This window comes from Episyrphus balteatus, chromosome 3 (assembly GCF_945859705.1).
Source record: "Episyrphus balteatus chromosome 3, idEpiBalt1.1, whole genome shotgun sequence".
NCBI lineage: Eukaryota > Metazoa > Arthropoda > Insecta > Diptera > Syrphidae > Episyrphus > Episyrphus balteatus.
This window is the reverse complement of record NC_079136.1, coordinates 55,262,509-55,284,193: the sequence shown is the minus strand read 5'-3', so window position 1 is coordinate 55,284,193 and position 21,685 is coordinate 55,262,509. Positions and strand designations below refer to the sequence as shown.

Genomic DNA, 21,685 nt, shown 5'->3' with positions numbered 1-21,685 from the left:
TCTTTCTTTCTCTAGTACATCATTTTTCTCTAGGAGTCTTATGAATGGAGGTCAATTATTATTATTCGAATTCAAGATATAAATTAAATGTGTAAATTAAATGTAATTTTGACTGATTTTGAAGAATGCCTGATCAAAAATTTGTTAGATAATGCTGAGCTAACCGTTTTACCTCACAGCACCGTGTTGCAACCACTAGATGAGAAAAGTTTTTTGGAAAGGAACATAATACAAAAAGTTAGGAAAAATAATTTTGTTAAAAAATATTTTGTTTACTATAAATTTTTTGTAAATAAATGTTGTGAAAGGTTAATTTTAAAATCTACTTCCGAAATTTTGGATCTGAAGTCCGAACCCTGCGCTTACTTAAAGTCTTTATTTTTAAGAGAAATCGTCTTCTTTGTAACTGGCGTTCAAAAAATGTTAGTGTCTTTTTTGATTGCAAAGAGGCTGTTCCATTTTTCTTGCTTTTGATAATTTCTAACTTTGAGACTAATTTCCTTCAAAAAATGCATGGAAAAACATTGAGTTTATGAAAAAAAAAAGAATCACCCCTTTAATTTTTCTTATCAACTAACGGGACACTCTGTATGCACGACACAATATTCAAAAAAAAAAGCGCACCGTTAAAATTTTGCAATAATTTCGAACAGAAAAAGGTTTTTCAATGCAGTTTTGTTCAATACCATAAAACCATGTAATTTATGTAAAAAAAAAAAATATTAAAAGAAGGAGAGCAAAATCTTCATCAATTAACATTTTACTCTTTTTTATACTTATTACAGGTTCTCGTTCTTTATATAGTAATTTGCCAGGGCATGTATTGAGTAAGAATTGTTATGATGGTGTCGTATACATTTTAGTACAGCAAAGTTTGTATCAAAACAGTTGATTTGTGGAACGAAATATAGGAAGTCTGATTTTTTTTCAGTTCTGAATGAAGGGTGTTGGAAAAGCTTAAGTCCTGTTTTTCATGTTGCCCTCCACCCCCTGGCAATATCTGCCATTTTGAAAAACGCGATTTAGTCTTTATCTCCGAAACTATTAGTGTAACCGAAAAAGTTGTTAGGCCAAAGTTCTAGGAAATATAATTTCCCCTTTTTGTACATTATTTGTTTTTCTATGCGAAAATTATTTTTGAGGTTATGTCATTTTATTTTACTTTGTTTTTTTTTTTTTTTTAGTTTTTGTAATTTTTTTCATTCTTTGAGGAAGTTACATTGTTGACAAAATAATAATAAATCATTATGAAAATTGATACGAAGTTGTCAAAATAACTGCTTGTAATAATCAAGAAATACATAGCATAGCTTTTTATCTTTTTTTCATTTTATTTTTTTTTTTTGAATATGAACAGTTGCACCCAAATCGTAATTCTAGAATCTTTATATATCAATTTAGTTTGAAAGCTTGTATACTTTTCCAAAAAAGAAAATTATTTTTAAAATGCTTATCTTGGACGTCATTTTTGAAAAAAAAAAAAAAAAAAAATAGAACCACTGTATGCCACTTGGACTCTCATTTTTTTTTTAATTTGAAGAAAACTATGAATTATATTGAAAAATTCTTCTTAAGCAATGGAGCTCTTTATTGGCTAATGCTTTTGCATTATAATATAATTATTCATTTGGGTTCATGGCTTTCTGAGGTAATTCTAATTCGAACAACTTATAAGCGATTCTCTTGCTTTCGTTCGTTAACTAATAATGACGGTTCATAATGAATTATGAATACGTTTCCTTTTAATTGTTTCGATGTAAACCACACTTCAACTGATTTTTAAAAAAATATACTTGGTCTATAACGACTTTTTGAGACATATTAATCCTTTCGAAACAAACAATCTAAATATCTTGAAATATATTCGAGTATCCCTGATCACCTTCAAAATGTACCTACCAACAATCATACTAATCAGCCTAATCACAATATTTTCTTTGTTCAACACTATTCATCTGACTTCCTTTCTCAAGGATGACGATGATGATAATGTTGGCAAACAATAGAAATTCCCTTTCAAAATATTGCACGCTTAAACTATCTTCGAAAATGCAAACACAATAGATGATTACCTTACCCACAAAACAGGTACTCTACCATAAAACATAGATTGGCTTATTCAACTCACTCATCAGTTCCATTCAAATGTCATTATCCTTTTTCCAATTCAAAAATTCCAAAAAAAAAATTAAATAATACTTCTCCAGGACGACTGTATTTTATCAATACAATGCCATCCAGGATTCAGTATTCTTTTTTTTTTTATTTTTATATATTTTTACACCGCACTTACGTAAGCTTGATTGCGTTGTAATTATTAAATTAATTTAATTCCAATTCGAATTTTTCCTTTCGTGTAGAGAATTGGTGTAGGTAGTTGAAAGAAAGACACACAAACAACCAATAAATTGCATACAAACACACACCGACCGCAATAATGGAATGAAATGAATTCCTTCCTTCGATAAGAGTCCCTGATATCCTTTGTTCGATATACGCAGACAGGAATTTATAGTATTCATTCAGTATTCACCCACAACAATAACCTTTAGATTGGGAATTATCAATTATATCAATTGAAGGAGCGAAAATGCTTATTTACTTTTCAAAAACTCATTCTTTAGGTTGTTGAATGAAGGAACACAACTACTTCTCGTCTTTATCTCTAACAGATCTTTGCATCCATCTTTCTATCTACCTGCTGTGTTAACCATGAAGGAGGATCCTTGCGTCACTGTGTTTTCACAATAAGAACACCCAGCAGCACCTGAATTATTAGCCTGTGAAAAGTATTCAAGTCGAAAATGTTGATGATGATGGGAATTGCATTTCTATGTCTGTCTGCAGGTTTTGGTAAGAAATTCACAGAGTTTTCTTAAGAAACTTTTTGCGCTTCGGAAGGAAGAAGAAATCAAGAAAGTCTATTCAGCAGGAAGTACATCTTTGGAAAACAAAAGTAGTTGAGTTGAGAAGTTGGGGATATTTTTTTTGTTGAGAACAAAATACGAGAGAAAATATAAATTATCCCACTTCTGATTGCATTTAACTATATTTTGTTGAAAGATGTTAATTAGTTCTTCTCTTTCGAACAAAAAATAAAGAGACTGGGACAGAGTTTCATTCCATTCTATGAAAGGTTTTATGCTTTTTTTTTCAATTACCGTTGATTTTATTTTTCATGTTTACCTTTACATTGAAGAATTAAAATAATATAAATTGTTTTGTTTAATTTTTTTTTATTCTTCGGAACAATGCGGATAAGCAAAATGAGTGTCGGTGTCGGGCATGGTGTTGATGTGGTGGATCGTGGATGTTAATTTTCACATTTGCCCATGAAAGCGCAGAAAATTCACGAATCGTTAACTCCTTTGCTATTCGTGTGAATATGGTTTGTTGGTATGTTATGGTAATTACTTGGCATTTGTATAAAAAAAAATATAAGGTTGAAAGAATACAATTACATGGTTATGGTTGTAGGTATATTGCATATTTTACAGTGTTGCATATTTTTCTACTACTCTTAAAAATGTTTAAATCTTTAAACGAGTTTAAATTAATAACTTTTTATCCTTAGATATACTATATACTTATTAATAACAGACGTTGACGCAGTGCATTTTAGCTCGACCAACATATTGTCATATACTTCGTAACACGAAGACTAGGGTGGGTCAAAAAGATTGAAATTTTTTTTTTATTTGGTACTCCGAAAAATCGATTGCTAGACACCTCTAGAATATACACACCAAATATGAGCTCTTAATATTATTGGGAAGGTCCTCCGTTTCGCAATATTCCATTTCATCAAGCTTCTACTAAAAAAAAATCATTTTTTTTTTTAAATCGACTTTTTAGCTAATGTCTTCACATATTCTTGTAGGAAATTAAACGCTCTACAAAAAAGGCCTTAAACACATTTTTTCGTTTATCTAACCGTTTAATAGATATGTATTTGAGGTCCAAAAATCAAGAAAATCTTTAAGAGTTCGTTTTTTATTCTTAATTTTGTAGCAAATTGAAAAATTATAATAATCAAACGCGCAAGACATATTCATGTAGGAAACAGATTGCTCCACAAAAAAGGTCTTTTTATGTTTTTTCATTAATCTAACCATTCTAAGGGTATTCGAGGTCAAAGTTAAAATAAATTATAAAAACATTTTTTACTTTTAAAAATTTTCCAGTTCACTTAAAATGTATTATTTTCAAATTAGCAAGATGTATTCTTGTAGGCGATTAAACGTTCTACAAAAACTTCCTTGACATCAAATTGATTGCTTTAACCGTTTAAAAGATATTCGTATCCAAATCACAATGCATACGGGTCATAAGAAAACTATTGGAATTAGTGGGCATTGGTTTGGATACGAATATCTTCTAAACGGTTAAAGCAATCAATTTGATTCTGAGGAATTTTTTATAGAACGTTTAAGCCCTTACAAGAATATATCTTGTTAATTTGAAAATAATGAATTTTCAGTGAATTAGAAAATTTTTAAAAGTAAAAAATGTTTTTATATATTTTTTTTTTAATTTGACCATGAATATATTTAGAATGGTTAGATTTATGAAAAAAGTTAATAAGACCTTTTTTGTGGAACAATCTATTTTCTACAAGAATATGTCTTGCGCGTTTGATGATTATAATTTTTCAATTTGTTACAAAAATAAGAACAAAAAACGAATTTTTAAAGATTTTCTTGATTTTTGGATCTCAAATATCTATTAAACGGTTAGATAAACGAAAAATGTGTTTAAGGCCTTTTTTGTAGAGCGTTCAATTTCCTACAAGAATATGTGAAGACATTTGCTAAAAAGTCGATTTAAAAAAAAATGATTTTTTTTTAGTAGAAGCTTGATGTAAAAATGAAAAATTGCGAAGCGGAGGACCTTCCCATTAATATTAAGAGCTCATATTTGGTGTGTATATTCTAGAGGTGTCTAGCAATCGATTTTTCGGAGTACCAAATCAAAAAAAAAGAATTTCGATTTTTTTGACCCACCCTAACGAAGACGGTTATGTTGCAGGGTATATGGTAGTTTTGATGAGCTGTGTCACTTCGATTATTTTTTGAGAAAACCATTATCTTCGATTTACAGTACCGAGCAAAAAAAAAAGCAAAACAAAGAGGTGAAAAAAGTTTTAAACAAGAACTAAGTTATTATACATCGTAATACTTCCACTACTGTTTTATTTTCATTAAACATAGTCGATTTGTGGAATATCTTACTCCAAGACAATTATTAAATCAAAAGTTTACCTAAATATGCGTTTTAAGTCGAGCAAAAAAATGCAAATATGTAAAAAAAAAAAATAAGTATAATATAACAATGGGGCGTTATCTTTTTGGTATTTAGTCTATTAAAGACTCTCATAAATTTGATTGTATTTGTTCCCATTCTGATCGAATTTGCTTCATTACATCTGTGAAATTTGAATTCTTTCGCTTTCTAATCTCCCGATCTATACAAGATCCTATAAATTTTGTGTGGTATTGAGGTCAGGAAATTGCGCTGGCCATTCCAGAACATCGACATTTGATTGAACGTTTTTTTTGTCTCGTACCTACGTACTCTAATGTTAAAGCTTTTTATTCAAGAAAATAAGGAAAAATTTAAAATTTGATATTTTCAAGAAATTTCATAAGTACCTATAGTGTAAGAAATTAAAATCCATTTTTATAATTTAACACCGTTGTAAATTATGTTTTCCAAAAAAAAACCAAGTATGCCATTTTATTACTTGTTTAAAAAGGTATTTTTAGAAAAAAAATTTTCGAAAATCGTTAGAGCCGTTTTTTTTTAAAACTAATTTTTTATATATGTACCTATAAAAAAAATCTAACATTTTTCAGAAAAAAAACGTTGGTATGTCATTTTTAAGATAATTTACACATAAAAACGAAATTTCAAAATTTTTCACCAACCCGTTTTCAAAAAATTGATTTTTCAAAAAAAAATTTTGAAATATTTTTAAAATATCCAAAAATGCATTTTTTGAAAATTTTATAAAATTTTAATAGGTATTGTCTTTAGCTAAACGCTTTTTTATAAAAATTTTCGTTGAAATCGGGTTAATTTTGTACGAGATATTCAGAAACCAAAAACAAAAACCGTTCTATGACAGGTACCGTTAATAACGGTACAAAAAATATTTTTTTTTTATTTAAAAAGTTGGCTCTTATGTGTAATACTACACACAAAAATTTTAATCAAAATCGTTAGAGCCGTTTTTGAAAAAAGTTAACTTTTTTATTTCCGTTATATGGCAGGTACCGTTAGTTTTGGTCATAAAAAAAATTTAAATTTCCCCTCTAGGGAATCACCAAAAACTGCTAACTACCAAGTTTGAAGAAAATCGCTTCACTCGTTTAGGCTGTAGCTCGAGGTATATACAGACAGACAGAATTGCCGGACCCATTTTTTTGGCATTCTCCATCATCGTTATGTCATGTAAAATTGTTATCTCGAGTAAGATTTTTTTGTACGAATCCTAAACTTGCCCTATAGTACCTATATCGCAAGTAAAATGCCTTGAAAAAGACGTTTTTAATTATCAAAATTTCAAATAAATTTTCCTGTACAATTTTGGTGTCATTTTAACTCTTTTTGGAGCAGAATTTTAATAATAATTCTTGCTATTTTTTAGTTCATTCTTGGTAGCAAATTAAGGTTTTTTTTTCGACGGTAATGGCGTTTTGGTCCAATCCACTAATCAAGGCAAATGATCGGAGTACGTTCTTGTCTGAACTTCAAACTTGGTTATAAGTTCTATCCAGTCTAAAATTATTTATAAAAAAAAACAATTTGCGAGTTTCACCTAAATTAAGTTGAGTTCTTTTATCAAATTTCCTTTTTGTAAGCATCTGTTGAAGAAATGAGCTGTAAATTACTTTTTATTTTACTTATTATATACTATATGAACAACTTTTCGCCCAGAATTATCAAAATGAGAAAAGTGAAAATTGTAAATCATTTTGAGCCAATTTTTCAAAAGTAGGGTTAATCTCAGTATGAATTAAGTTCTAGGAATATCCTTTTTATAATGACATTATTCTTCTGCCAGTCTCACTGATGATTGAAAAAATTAAGGCTTAGTGAAATTTTAGGAGTCAATATCAATGAATAATTTTTTTTTTTTTTCAAATTATGCGCGATCCGGCTCGAAGGACCAAATGTTTAATCATTCTTAATTTTCTTAAAATTTTGTATAAAAAAAGTTTAATTGAAATACTTGAAAATAAAAATGCAACCACTTTGTTTGTAAGTTAAATTCGTTGTTGTTTTATTTTTAGTCATAAGACCTATCGTACAGCCGGTTAGTACAATCCATCATCAATTTTATTAGGTTTAAAAAAGTAGCTCAATAGTGGAACGTATTTTGTATATCATTGCCCAATGGATATTTTTAGTACTAAATTTACTACTTTTGTACTTTCGTACAGAATATATTGAAGTTTCGAAAAATTGCTGTTTTTTGTTTAAAATTTTGCCCCATTCGATTGATTCTTATTACTGTTTACTGATACCCAACTACACTTTCGCAAAACAAAAAAATGTCCAAGAGATGTCCTAAAACTTATAGTAAAAAAAAAAGAACAAGTAGTGACTCGTCACATTGTTGGTTATTTGGATTTTAAAAAGCATCGTAATGAACCCTTGTTTTACAAATTTTTAATAAAATTCAAAAAGAATTTCACTATAAATTACAGAATTTCATGGAAACAATTAAAAAGAAATAAAAAACATAACATCTCACCATACTTACTAATTTTGTAATTATAGGTTTTTGGATTGATGGGTTGTTTGGTGTGTTGTGTGCCCTCTTTTATGAATGTCAATTGTTAATACTTAATACAAGTAAACAAACCACCCTCTCGCTCGGTCAGACCACACCGAGACCGACACCACATATTATATTCTCCCAAGTAGATATTCTCCAAAAGAGGGTGTCAAATTTTAGTTCTCTCTATCAAATTCCATTCAGTCAACACCAAATAATCCTGTCGAATGCCAAAGGGAAGAAACTTCCTCAATGCTGTGTATGTCTGTGTGTTTGTGTTTCACAGAATATAAACCCGAAAACATACGATCTATACACTTTGTTCAAAATTCTCTCGTCTGTCATATGAGGACTAAAGGATATTTCCCGCATTTAATAGGGCGTACAATGACACCAGCAGCAGTAGAAGTAGAAGCAGTAGCACTACCATGAACAACAACAACAAGAACGAACAACAACAATATAATAATTGGCGGAAGGAAGAAGGGAATTTATTGGCTGCAAGCTGTCACTGCCTGTTATGATTAAATCTGACATGCCATTGTCCTCCAATTACACGCGTCATATACACTGAACTAACTGATGGTATAAATTCGTGGTGTGAATTGTGTTTTTGATGGATAAAGGAGAGAGGGTGGTAGATGGTAGTATAGTGTCAATTGTATTTCACACAGGACATTCTGCATATAATATTTTATATTATATTTGACACTTGGTATCCACAGTGAGAGAGATGAAATTCATATTTGTCAAAGGCGACTGTTGTATATCCTTGTTATAGGAGGCGATGACGCACAAAAGATGTCGCGTGTCCTTAAGCAAACTATTCAAGTCCAATTTGAGTTTTGACATTCGATCAAATTTTGGTGCGTGTTTTTGTTAAACACGAGCGTTTAGTCCTTAACTTAACTGGTTTGAATAAATTATAAATGAAGAAGTTTTGAAAAATGCTGCTGATACATTTTTGATATTAAAAATGAAATAATAAAATTAAACGTAAAACCATCAAGTTTGACAAGTGTATATGTACATATTTTGGCTTGTAAAATAATATGTAAAGGGGTGTTATTCCAAGCAAAGAACCGGTATAACATTTCATAAAATAGCAATTGATTTAGATTCAGTAAAATAAGTAGACTATTATGCATTTAAATTTTAAACACAATTTCGTTTATAGCTCAACAAATTTATAGGTTATGTAAGGCTTAACAGAAACTAAATTTTAACTTCGATAAAACTTCGTTAAAATTTCTGGGAATTTTACAAGTTTATTTTCTAATAAAAATGTGCTTTAAGAAGCCTTTTACAAGTCTTACCAAATTTGACAGTGCTTTCATTGCATTAAATCCTATTTTAAGCTTCAGCATTGGTATTTCTTCAGACTTTGTTAACAGTAATTAAAAAGGTCTAACCGAATTCTTCAATAAAAACTACTACTAGGGAACCGTTTAAAATGAAATGTTACTGAATTTTGGCAAGGCTTCTTTAAATACTTTAAAAATCTTTAAGCCAGTAATCAAAAAAAAAATATGACTTGCATAAGAAAACTGTAACAAGCTTTAAAAAGCTTTATAGAAGCTTTAACTTTTTATAGTTTAATTTTTTTTATTATTTACGAAGTGTCAACAAATACATTTTCAGCCCTATTGTGAGTGTAACTAGAAATATGTTTGTTCGTACGGAATTTAAAAAGCTAATGCTAGAATTAGCAATTTTCGCTTAACGGTTTTCTTGTTCTTCAGCAAAATTTTCATAAGTGAGAAAAGAGCAATTGATTACTTTGCATATTACCTGACAAAAAAGTTCAAAATACGAGGAACTTTTAGTGCGTGAACAACTTTTCGCTCGGGACTCACATAAGGGGAAAAGAGAATTTTGACTTTTCTCTTTTAGGTGAAACTCACAGTAAAGCTGAATAATTGTCATTTTGGACATAAATATGTTCAACTCATCACATTTTTTTGAGTAGATATTTCAGTTTCACTCGGAAAAATTTTATTCAATCAAAACTTTACAATCTATTGCGAGTTTAACCTGTAGAAAGTTAAAATATCTCCCCTTATGATGTTTGGATAAAGTCAAAATTAGGAATATCAAGAGGAATTTTTCCAATATCGAAAAACTTTCCGCCTGGAATTTTCAAAAGGGAAAAAGCGAAATGATGTTTTTAAATTTTACGATAACCTGTAGTTTCTGAAGACATTCGTGTATTTCATGATTTTTTACATTAATTTGCCGAAATCGTTCATTGTTTTGCAAATACTCACGTTCACTTGCACGCTACATCAGTGCCAAAATTTGAGCAGATTTTCCGAATTCGTCAGCGATTAACTAATTTTTACGTATGTTTTTCACGCTATATATTTGCAAGAATACGTTAGTGATTTGCCAGATTCTTCCATTTATTTTATCCAATACCTCCATCGATTTTAAGAAAACCTCCGTGATTAACAGATTCTAAAAAAATGTAATCAGATTCATTCATTCGTTTGAAAGACACGGTAATGATTTGTCGAGTTCGTGTCTCCGTAATTATTCGGCATCGTCCGTATTTTTTCGATTTTGTCAGTGATTTTTTGACTTCGTTCGTTAAATTGCCGAACACGTTCATTGATTTCTCGAATGCGATCGTACAATACGTCAACGGTAATTTTTCCGGATTCATCAGGAGTTCTCATATAATTTTCTCTAATCGTCATTTATACGTAGGATTCTTCGGATGGTTTGTCCAATCCGTACGTGATTGTCCGTTTTTCCGTTGTCATTAGATAAATTTATGACATGTTCATTAGGGTGGGTCAAAAAAATCGAAATTCTTTTTTTTGATTTGGTACTCCGAAAAATCGATTGCTAGACACCTCTAGAATATACACACCAAATATAAGCTCTTTATATTAAGGGGAAGGTCCGCCGCTTTGCAATTTTCCATTTTTACATCAAGCTTCTACTAAAAAAAAATAATTTTTTTATTAATTGACTTTTTAGCAAATTTCTTTTCAGATTCTTGTAGGAAATTGAACGCTCTACAAAAAAGGCCTTATAAACTTTTTTCGTTTATCTAACCGTTGAATAGATATGTGAGGTCCAAAAATCGAAAAAATCTTTAAAAATTCGTTTTTTGTTCTTAATTTTGTAACAAATTGAAAAATTATAAAAATCAAACGCGCAAGACATATTCTTGTTGGAAATTGATTGCTCCACAAAAAAGGTCTTGTTAACTTTTTTCATTAATCTAACCATTCTAAAGATATTCGAGGTCAAAGTTTAAAAAAAATATGAAAACATTTTATATTTTTAAAAATTTCCAGTTCACTGAAAATTCATTATTTTCAATTTAGCAACACGGATTCTTGTAGGGGAGTACCAAATCAAAAAAAAGAATTTCGATTTTTTTTTACCCACCCTAATGTTCATTGTCTTATCATTTCTGTACTACTTTGTTGAATTTCGTCCGTCTAATTTTCAGACTCATCCGTGATTGTTCAGTTGAATGTGCGTTGATCTGCACATTCATTTGTGTTCTGATTTCCCGGATACTGCTCTGAACTGCATATACGTCAGTAAAATTCAGCATTTGTCCGTTCCAATTACGGTCGAATATTTCGTCGATTTTCAAAATTTGCCCGATATTAGTCATTTTTTTTTATTTTCATCCATATTTTTTCGAGACGAGCTCAATTTGAGTCTTGGAACTCACGATTTGTATTAAAGGTCATAGTATTTAACCTGATTGAAATAAGAGAAAATTATTTCGATAATTTTTCGATATTTTTTTTCCCCTCCATTTTATTGAAGAAAAATTCTCTATTTGTTTTAACTTCTTTCTATAATTCAAACTCCTCTTTATTTAATTCAAATTGAAATTGAATACAAAACTGACACAACTTTCACGATCTATAAACAGCGCGCTCCCAGCATTTCAAAAGAAGGCCAAACTGTTAAAAAATTCCACTTAAAAGTAAAAAAGTTAACATACAAAAAAAACTACCCCAACCACCAAATATAAATAGGAAAAAAAAAAATAAAGAATAAGAACGATTCTAAAACATAAGCCGACAAATTCGCGAGCGGTTGGTCTAACCATATCAAGTACCTACTCCTTCATCATCATCATCATCGCATATAAACCTCAAGTGCGGATGCGAACGTTATACAAAAATTTCCTAAAATGCTCTCTCAATTTTAAGTTTTATGCCTTTTCATTTTTTGGGTCTTTTGTTTTGTTTTTGTTTTTTTTTTTATTTTCTTCCTTTTTGTAAGTTTTTATATTTTTAGTTTGTTTGCTCTCTTCATCTCCAGTTACACAAAACTGTAAAACAAAATATTGTAATCGACCCTTTCTCAGGCAACGGCAGCAGGCGGTTTATATACACTTGAAATTCACTTTCCCTATCTGACCATCAACATCATCATCATGGCGGAACTCTTGCTTCTTTTTAGATTATGATGGTTATCCTTTACGCGGAAACGGATGCTTACTAAATGGTGGAAAAAACTATATATGCACAGATATGAACCTATCCTCGCTTGCCTCAATTCTTCGCTTCAATAGGTTAGACGTTTCTCTTTTTTTTAAGTTTTCTTTGACTCTGAAAACGAGTAGATTCGCGGTGAAAGGTTTGTTTTATTTATTTTTTTTTAATATGAACATTCAATGTGTATTAGGGTGGGTCAAAAAAATCGAAATTCTTTCTTTAAATTTGGTACTCCGAAAAATCGATTGCTAGACACCTCTAGAATATACACACCAAATATCAACTCTTTATATTAATGGGAAGGTCCTCCGCTTCGCAATTTTCCATTTTTACATCAAGCTTCTATTAAAAACAATCATTTTTTTTAAAATCGACTTTTTAGCAAATTTCTTTACATATGTATTCTTGTAGGAAATTAAACGCTCTACAAAAAAGGCCTTGTACACTTTTTTCGTTTATCTAACCGTTTAATAGATATTTGAGGTCGAAAAATCGAGAAAATCTTTAAAAATTCGTTTTTTGTTCTTAATTTTGTAACAAATTGAAAAATTATAATAATCAAACGCGCAAGACATATTCTTGTAGGAAATAGATTGTTCCACAAAAAATGTCTTATTAACTTTTTTTCTTCGAATATCTTCTAAACGGTTAAAGTAATCAATTTGATTCCAAGGAATTTTTTATAGAACGTTCAAGCCCCTAAAAGAATATATCTTTCTAATTTCTAATGCATTTTCAGTGAATTAGAAAATTTTGAAAAGAAAAAAATGTTTTTATAATTTTTTTTAAATTTGACCACGAATATCTTTAGAATGGTTAGATTAATGAAAAAAGTCAATAAGACATTTTTTGGGGAGCAATCTATTTCCTACAAGAATATGTCTTGCGCGGTTGATTATTATAATTTTTCAATTTGTTACAAAATTAAGAACAAAAAACGAATTTTTAAAGATTTTTGGACCTTAAATATCTATTAAACGGTTAGATAAACGAAAAAAGTGTACAAGGCCTTTTTTGTAGAGCGTTCAATTTCCCACAAGAATATGTAAAGAAATTTGCTAAAAAGTTGATTTAAAAAAATATGATTTTTTTTTAGAAGAAGCTTGATGTAAAAATGGAAAATTGCGAAGCGGAGGACCTTCCCATTAATATAAAGAGTTCATATTTGGTGTGTATATTCTAGAGGTGTCTATAGCAATCGATTTTTCGACGATTTTTTTGACCCACCCTCATGTGTATGGTTGAAAGAAAGCGTAATTTTTGGCAGCGAATATCAAATGTTGCAAATCTCATTGACCGACTTTTTTTTTTAAATATATTTTTTAGCTGTCGCATTTCGGTGTTTTCTATTTTAAGAAGCTTAAGTCAAATTAAGCTCCAGGATACGACTTAATAACTCCAGAAATTTTTAGAACGCTCCTATGGAAAGTTTAAATAACCCTCCTTTATTTATTATGAATAGGTTAAAATAGATTTCAAACCTATAGAAAATCACAGAAGTTATAATGGTCTTGTTCTTATAACTGTCTTGTTATATAAATTTCAAAGTTTTGACAAAGTATGACACGAAGCCGTCAATTAAATCAATTCAAATTAAGTCAAGTACTTCTTGAAGGACTCTATACGGTTTTTTTGAGAATATTAAGAGAACCGAATTTTCTGTCATAGAGACGAAGACTTTAGAGGAATATTGAATGGGGTACCACAAGGAAGTGTTCTAGGCCCCTTTTTGTAAATTTGATTTAATAATAAATTATTAAGATCATTCTTGTAAATGTATTACCTATTTCAAAATATTAAAATTTTGGTCATTCATTCATTATCTCCTTTTTAAATAAAATCTTAATTTATCCTTGTGCAGATTTTATGTAATGTTTATAATCTTTTCTTGAAAAATCTGTTTTCAAAAGAAATAAGCCTTATTCAATTTATATACATATTTAATTAAATCATAATTGGTACTGAATGATATTTCTTATATACGAAAGAGACATTCATCTTGCTTATGTATTTTCATTTGTATACAACAAACAATAAGGATGAATAACAAAAAATGTTGATTTAATATGCACCAATTAAAAGGACACAGAGAGCTTATTCACGTTTAATAAAATTGCAACTGAAAATGACGACTTTATTCACATTTACCGTTTTATGTTATCTTTATTATAGTCTTCGTCGTTGTAAAGGAGCTTATCGTTGCAAACCTTATTTAATAAGGGAGAGCGTGCTACAAATGCTTGAATAGCTCCAAAATGAAGACGCATCGCGGTTTTTCGCGTAATATTTATAATTTTTGTTGTTGTAATTATGTTGACTTCACTTTCTTTTAATTCATATTTGACTGTTATAGTCGGGAGGATAGAGTTACAATTTTTTTACTTGCATGATCTACAGAAAAACCTCAAATTAATTGCTAATACTTCCATAGCCATTAAAAAAAGGAGGTTATCATGGTCTTATCTTAGCAATCTTTAACAATTATTGTGAGTTCAAAAACTGACGTATAATTTTTTAGTGAAGAGGGAATGGGTGGGGGTTGACCAAAAAGGGCAAAAGTAAAAAAAGAATAAAAAAATTAAGATATTAAAAACTTTTTTTTGTTGCGACAGGGTATTTTTTGGGCACGCAGAAAAAAAATGTTTCGAGTTTCACTCAATCTCGTCAGATTTTTTAGAAAAACTCAAAAAGAGTTCACAAAAAACCTGAAACAATTTTTTTTTTTTTTTTTGAGGTTATCTCAAAAACCTGACGTGATAGAGCAAAATAGACTTCAAATCTGTTTTCAGCGAACCGAAAAGCATATAATTAACATAGTCACACAACCCGATCAAAAAAAAAAAAATTTGTGTGGCTGTGATATTTTTTGAGGTTATCTCGAAAACCTAACGTGATGGGACAAAATGGACTTCTGATTCAGTTTCGGCGACCCAAAAAACATTTGATCAACATAGTCGCACCGCCAGGTCAGAACTTTTTTTTGTGTGGCTGTTTTATCATATCAGAGGGGGGTTAAAACACCCAAAAGTCTTTCCGCAAACCAAATGGCTCAGTTTCAAAAGTTAAATGCAACGTTACTTTGTGTACTATTTTAGTATTCCAGGTTAATATCAAGTAGGGATGATGGATGTGCCATCTTTATTGCCGCACCCGCTTTATACTAATAAGCCCAAGAGCCGCGTCGCAAACGGGGGCGGTGTCCCGTGCTTTTGCTTCTATTTAAATCATGAATAGCGGTACAAATTAAATTGAAATAAATATGAAAAGGATTTATACTAAATTATATTTTTTTTTCTTCTCTCTGAATTGAAAGGATGTTTTTCCTCGTCGGAGTTTTTTTTTTATTTAATTTTTGCACGAGGTTCGTCGAGGTCGAAACATTTTATTTATATTTTTTTGAAATCCCAGTCCCTCTTTTCACAATTCTCACACTCTCGCCCACAATTCTGATGTTGTATATATACTTTGCTGTTGTTGGATCGGAGGGGGGTCTTTTTATTGAAAGGATTCTTTTCGCGGCTGGTTGGTTGGATGATTCTGTAACTACTCTCTGGTGTACAATATACTCTATATTATACCACCAGGCACAGGCGGCAGGAGCAACCGTCAATGCTGAACGGTAAAAAATGTTTTTAATTAACGAATTAATTTTTGCTTTTTATTCGACGCCCGTGACGAATAGGGCAACTGTATGGAAACAAATACAAACGAAAAAAAAAAAAAAAAAGATGAATATTATATGGAACAATCTGGTCGGGAATTGCAGCAACCTTTCAGAGTCTGGTGCTTTCATTCAATTTGATTTTTTTTTTTTTTTTTTAAAATAAATACAAGAAATTTTTATTTAACAAAATAATATGAAAAATGTCTTTGTGTCTTTATATGTCTTTATGGTTATAATAACCTATTCAGTGGCGGTAGAATTTGATTACTTTATATATACAAAAAAATGAGAAAGTCTTGTTGAATGGAAGACAAATTGGCTTAAGCTGTAAGGTGTATTGAAATTGTCAAGGTAGAATTTTTTTCAATTCTGTTCACAATCAGACATAATATTAATGAAGTCTTTCGAGGTAATATAAGAAAACAATTGTATATTTTGAGATGTCAAAGTAAAAGAGCCTTTTGTATAATAAACTTTATTTTTTTTTTTTTACTTTTTATTATAAATAAATCAAAATGCGACGTCGATTCTTAAAAGTTGCGTGGTTTTTTTGTATTATTTTTATTACTAACTAGGATTTTAAGCAAACGCTGCTCAAAAATCAACAATTTTTATTGAGATCATTAGGTGGTTTTTCTTTCTATCAATATTGGACGTCTGCTGCTTTAATGCATTCCAAGAAAGATAACCCAGTAAGAATTCGCAAAAAAAGCCAGAGAAAGGAAAAAATTCGTAACAGGCTGATTTTTGGTATACAGGTTGATATTGAGAAAATAAAAAGAAAGGTAGGCCTAAAAACTCCTGGTACAAGCAAATGCAAAAACACCAGCATTCAGTTGGCCTCAGAAACGGAACAATACAAAACCTTGAGGCTTGCCGCCGATTTCTGAGGTCAACCCGGCGAACCCCACAGGCGGATCACTAGTGTGAAGCAGTAACGTGGGAAGGTTATGATCCCCTCGACATCGAGGGGAGGAGAAAAAGGAAGAAGGTTGATATTGAGGTGGTTTACAATCTGTGAAAAGTCATGAAAGTTCCTTCGTTCGCTAGACCCGTTATACACTGAGGGAAAAAACGCAACGTAAAATATAATATGTTCAACGTTAATTTTGTGTTGAAAAAACTAACATGAAACATATTTAAATTAAAATTGAAACAACCAACGCACATAGGAGTATTTGCAGTAAAAACCTGGTCAAAATTGACACCAAAAAGTTTGGCAAAGTTGGTGCAAAATAAACCTGTGTCAATATGCTGCACTCATTTTTTTGTTTTTCGATCGTGTCTTGTTAAAAAATGAGTTCAAAGTTAACTGTTACATCTACCTCATTTTTATTTGAATTCGAAGTATTTTGGTAAGTGTTATTCTATATGCGATATCGATATAAATCTAAAAAAATTTAAGAGGAGAATTCTTCTTCAGTTATTTATTAACGATATTAATAAAGTTTTGAAAATGTTAGATGGTTTTTTCTATTTTAATTCGGGCTTAGAACTAGTATCTAAAAACTTGATATTTTTGGTAAGTTATTATTTGAACTTTAATGATTTTGTTTTAGTATACCCCGTTATTCTGCAATGAATTGATACTTATGAGTTAGTTTATATGTTCTTTAACACAATGCAACAAAAATTGGGTGCTCTTAGGTGCTCTTTAGAGAATCGAGGGTCGATTAGTTTTTCACTTTCTGATAAAAAATACTCCTTACTTTATGCAACGTTTTTTATTTTTAAATTATATTTACTGATGTTATAAGTGTATTTTATTTTGGGTGATCTTAATTAAGGTTGGGGAAGAGAGAAAAAAATTGAGAATTGCGTATTAGGGATGAGGAAAAAATTTTGAGAAAAATATTGTCGACAGGCGGAGTACAGGCCATTAATCAATTTTTTTAGTTTTTGGTAAAAAAAATAAAAATAACAAAAACTAGGTTTATATTGTATTTTCTTGTAGGAATACTTATTTTAAACAGAAATAATAACAAAAACCACGAAAAATAATTATGGCCAGGTTTTTGATGACAATACTCCTATGTGCAACGTAAGAAATTTTTTTATTTTTGTTGGAATTTAGCTTTTGTTGCATTTTATCACCCTAATTTCCAACAGTGAGATAGCACGTTGGTAAAGCGTTCCAATATTAAAAAAGGAATTGAGAATAACGCCAATATTAATCGAAGACTTATTTTATTACTCGTATCAACGAAACTAAACTAAATTCTAGAATTCCACATTAATTTTTGTAAAAACAATTAAGGACTCAGAAGACTACCTTCCGGTACTACAGCCAATGCTTTGATAAACTCTGATACTCTTTTCCGTGCAACGCAAAAAAAAGTTATTTTAATAATTGTTTTTGAAGTTGAGGTGTAATGTGAAGCAGTTTACTTCAAGATAATTTCTAACGGTGTTTATAAGAACTGCCTTTTTTATTCCAAAAACTGGTTCAATCTTTCCGATATCTCTTTTATTGCCCGAGATATCTTAAGTTTAAGCTTATAAGCCAAGGACTAACTTAAATTAATCTAAAGTTTAAGTTCACTGGCAAACAATATTTTTGGCACAGTAACCAATATATACTTTTCTGAAGTTTTTACGGCTGATAACCACGAATCCATAGTCTTAATTCTATTAGCCTCGGTTTTTGAAATACAACCGTTACCAAATAGACCAGTGCCGATGCCTTCAAAAACATTAAAAAGTACAAAAAAATCATAGTAGAATGAAACCCATTGGAAAAGGAGGGGAATATGATAAGAATGAAAGGAAAAATAAATTACGGGCGAGCCGAGTTCGGGAAGTGGGAGGGTTGAGTTTTTAATGGTAAAAAATGGTATATCTCGATTTCCGGCAAAACTACAAATCCTATAGAAAAAAGTTGTATAGCAAAGTTGTAGGTAATAAAAAGATCTACAACTTTTGTATGAACAATTTTTTCACATAACCTCAAAATTTATGTGAAAAATTCAAAAAACCGAGTTTTTGGTTTTTTATTTTTATCTTTTTCAAAAACAAAAATTTTTCTACGAAATTTGGTGAAAACTTACCTTATTATGTTCCAAATACACAGTAATTTATTTGATTTAAAATATTAATTTGTTCACCTTATTTTGACTTAATACCAAAAAAACAACCTAATTTTCAATCGAAAATTCACGTGTCAAAATATCAGCTTTTTTTAAAAAGTCGGTGGCCATTTCGTTCGTTAAAATGTCTATTTTCTGATGGTGTAAAAAAAATTTTACATTAGTATACTTTAGAACATGTTTTAGTAAAATTCAAAAAATGAAAAAAGCTTGAATTCGAAAAATTTTTTTTATCATTGTTTACAATTTTGGCCATTTTATTCAAATTTACACTTTAATTACTCAAAAAAAGTAAGATTAATCAATGTTACATGAAATCTTACGTTTTTTGAGTAATTAAAGTGTAAATTTGAATAAAATGGCCAAAATTGTAAGCAATGATAAAAAATTTTTTTCGAATTCAAGCTTTTTTCATTTTTTGAATTTTACTAAAACATGTTCTAAAGTATACTAATGTAAAATTTTTTTTACACCATCAGAAAATAGACATTTATATGAACGAAATGCCCACCGACTTTTTGAAAAAAGCTGATATTTTGACACGTGAATTTTCGATTGAAAATTAGGGTGTTTTTTTGGTATTAAGACAAAATAAGGTGAACAAATTAATATTTTAAACCAAATAAATTACAGTGTATTTGGAACATAATAAGGTAAGTTTTCACCAAATTTCGTAGAAAAATTTTTGTTTTTGAAAAAGATAAAAATAAAAAACCAAAAACTCGGTTTTTTTAATTTTTCACATAAATTTTGAGGTTATGTGAAAAAATTGTTCATACAAAAGTTGTAGATCTTTTTATTACCTACAACTTTGCTATACAACTTTTTTCTATAGGATTTGTAGTTTTGCCGGAAATCGAGATATACCATTTTTTACCATTAAAAACTCAACCCACCCACTTCCCGAACTCGGCTCGCCCGTAATTTATTTTTCCTTTAATTTTCATCATATTCACCTCCCTTTCCAATGGGTTTCATTCTACTATGATTTTTTTTGGTTTCAAAAATTATCGACCCTGGTCTAAAAGGAAAACAGGATTTTTTTTTTTGCATATTTTTACAGAAATATTTCAAAAATGGAGTTCAATAAATGTTTTCTGTAAAAAAAACTGTAAAAAAGTTTTGGTCGTAAAAGAAAATTTTATACACCTAAATGTAGCAAATTTTGAGTTGTACTAATTACTGTAAATATTACTTTAAAATATTACTCTTCTATTATAACTATTTTATCGCATCTTTCATTTGAAATTTATTTTAAACAAAAAAAAGGATTAAGAAATTTTTTACTTAATACAAAGAAATACGAATCAACCCGAATCAAAAACTCGATTATGTCTCAACAAGACGAAACTTCCTCAGTATCGTGGTCACGAAAGTCTGAAAAACAAAAACAATCACAAGCTCGTAGAAAAGTCGGTCCACGTCATGAATTAACAACCGAACAAAAAGCCGACTTGAAATTAGCCTTCGATTCCTTCGACACTAATGGTACCGGTTGGATTGGTATTGAAGAATTGCGTGTAGCAATTCGTGCACTCGGCTATGAGCCTAAAATGGAACAAATGAGCAAAATGGTTGCGGAAATTGACCGCGATGGTAAAGGAAAAATTTCCTTCAATGACTTTCTTCACTTGATGGCCATTAAAATGTCCCAAAAAGATACAAAAGAGGAAATTATGAAAGCTTTTCGATTGATTGATATTTCTGGCAGTGGACAGATAAAATTTCAAGATCTCAAACGAGTTGCTGTTGAGTTAGGAGAATATTTAAACGATGAAGAATTACATGAAATGATTGAGGAAGCCGATTCGAATCAAGATGGAATTGTTACTTTTGAAGACTTTTTAAAAATCAACAAGAAATATGATGGTTTTCAAGTTGAAGCAAATTCAAGACAAAATTAAACCTTCCTTTAATTTAATATCGAAAATATAAACTTTCTTTAATAAACTCTATTGTTTTGTGAATCTCTGTGTTTGCTAAAATATCTGCAAAGACGTCTTTACGGCACCAGAACTTTCTTCATGCATCAGAAAATGTTCTCAAGAGTTGGCAAACAAATTTAGGCCTTATTCAGCGTCAAATAAGCGTGTCGATGGGTGTTGAAACTTGACAAACAAAAGCCATTCTATATTGTGGTATCTAATAGTGGGTATTCTGATTTCAATTCTTCTTCTGAATCCCCTTTTTTTTTTGTTGGAATTTCCAAATATAGAATTCATCAACCCTCAAAAAAAAAGTCAGTAGGAATGTGTTTCATAAAACCAACCCATCTTTTTTTTTTGGTTTGGAAGAATGACGCAGGAAACCAGGAAACACTTCACGTATATACGAGAATATCTCGCCACTCCAACTACACCCAGGTTTTTTGTAACGAATCCTCTTGTTTGCCAGCCAGAACCAGCAGCAGCGCCAACACCACTAACAGAAGTAGTCGCCGTTCGATACTTGAGGACAAACTTCCTACCGACACGACACGAAATGATGTGATGAATGGGGGTTTGGCTTGAGCTTTTAACTTTTTATATGATGGTAGCCCCTTTTGCTTTTGCAAGTCATATTGACAAATGGACACGCAAAACCTCTCGAACTCATCGATACCCTTGAGTTTTTTGGAAAATGTGTGCGAATTGTCAAATTGTAGTAATTACAATCAATCGATGATGAAATTCATAAA

General features: G+C 30.2%; 2 protein-coding genes across 2 annotated transcripts in view; one reads left to right on the top strand and one right to left on the bottom strand.

Moving 5' to 3' along the window:
• Positions 1-21,685, bottom strand: part of LOC129913450 (5'-3' exoribonuclease 2 homolog) — a 44,848-nt gene that overhangs the window by 5,014 nt on the left and 18,149 nt on the right. The window lies entirely within an intron of this gene.
• LOC129913451 (uncharacterized) lies at positions 20,228-20,958 on the top strand. Its single transcript, XM_055992140.1, has one exon. The coding sequence runs from the start codon at positions 20,340-20,342 to the stop codon at positions 20,910-20,912; it is 573 nt and encodes a 190-aa protein (XP_055848115.1). The 5' UTR covers positions 20,228-20,339; the 3' UTR covers positions 20,913-20,958.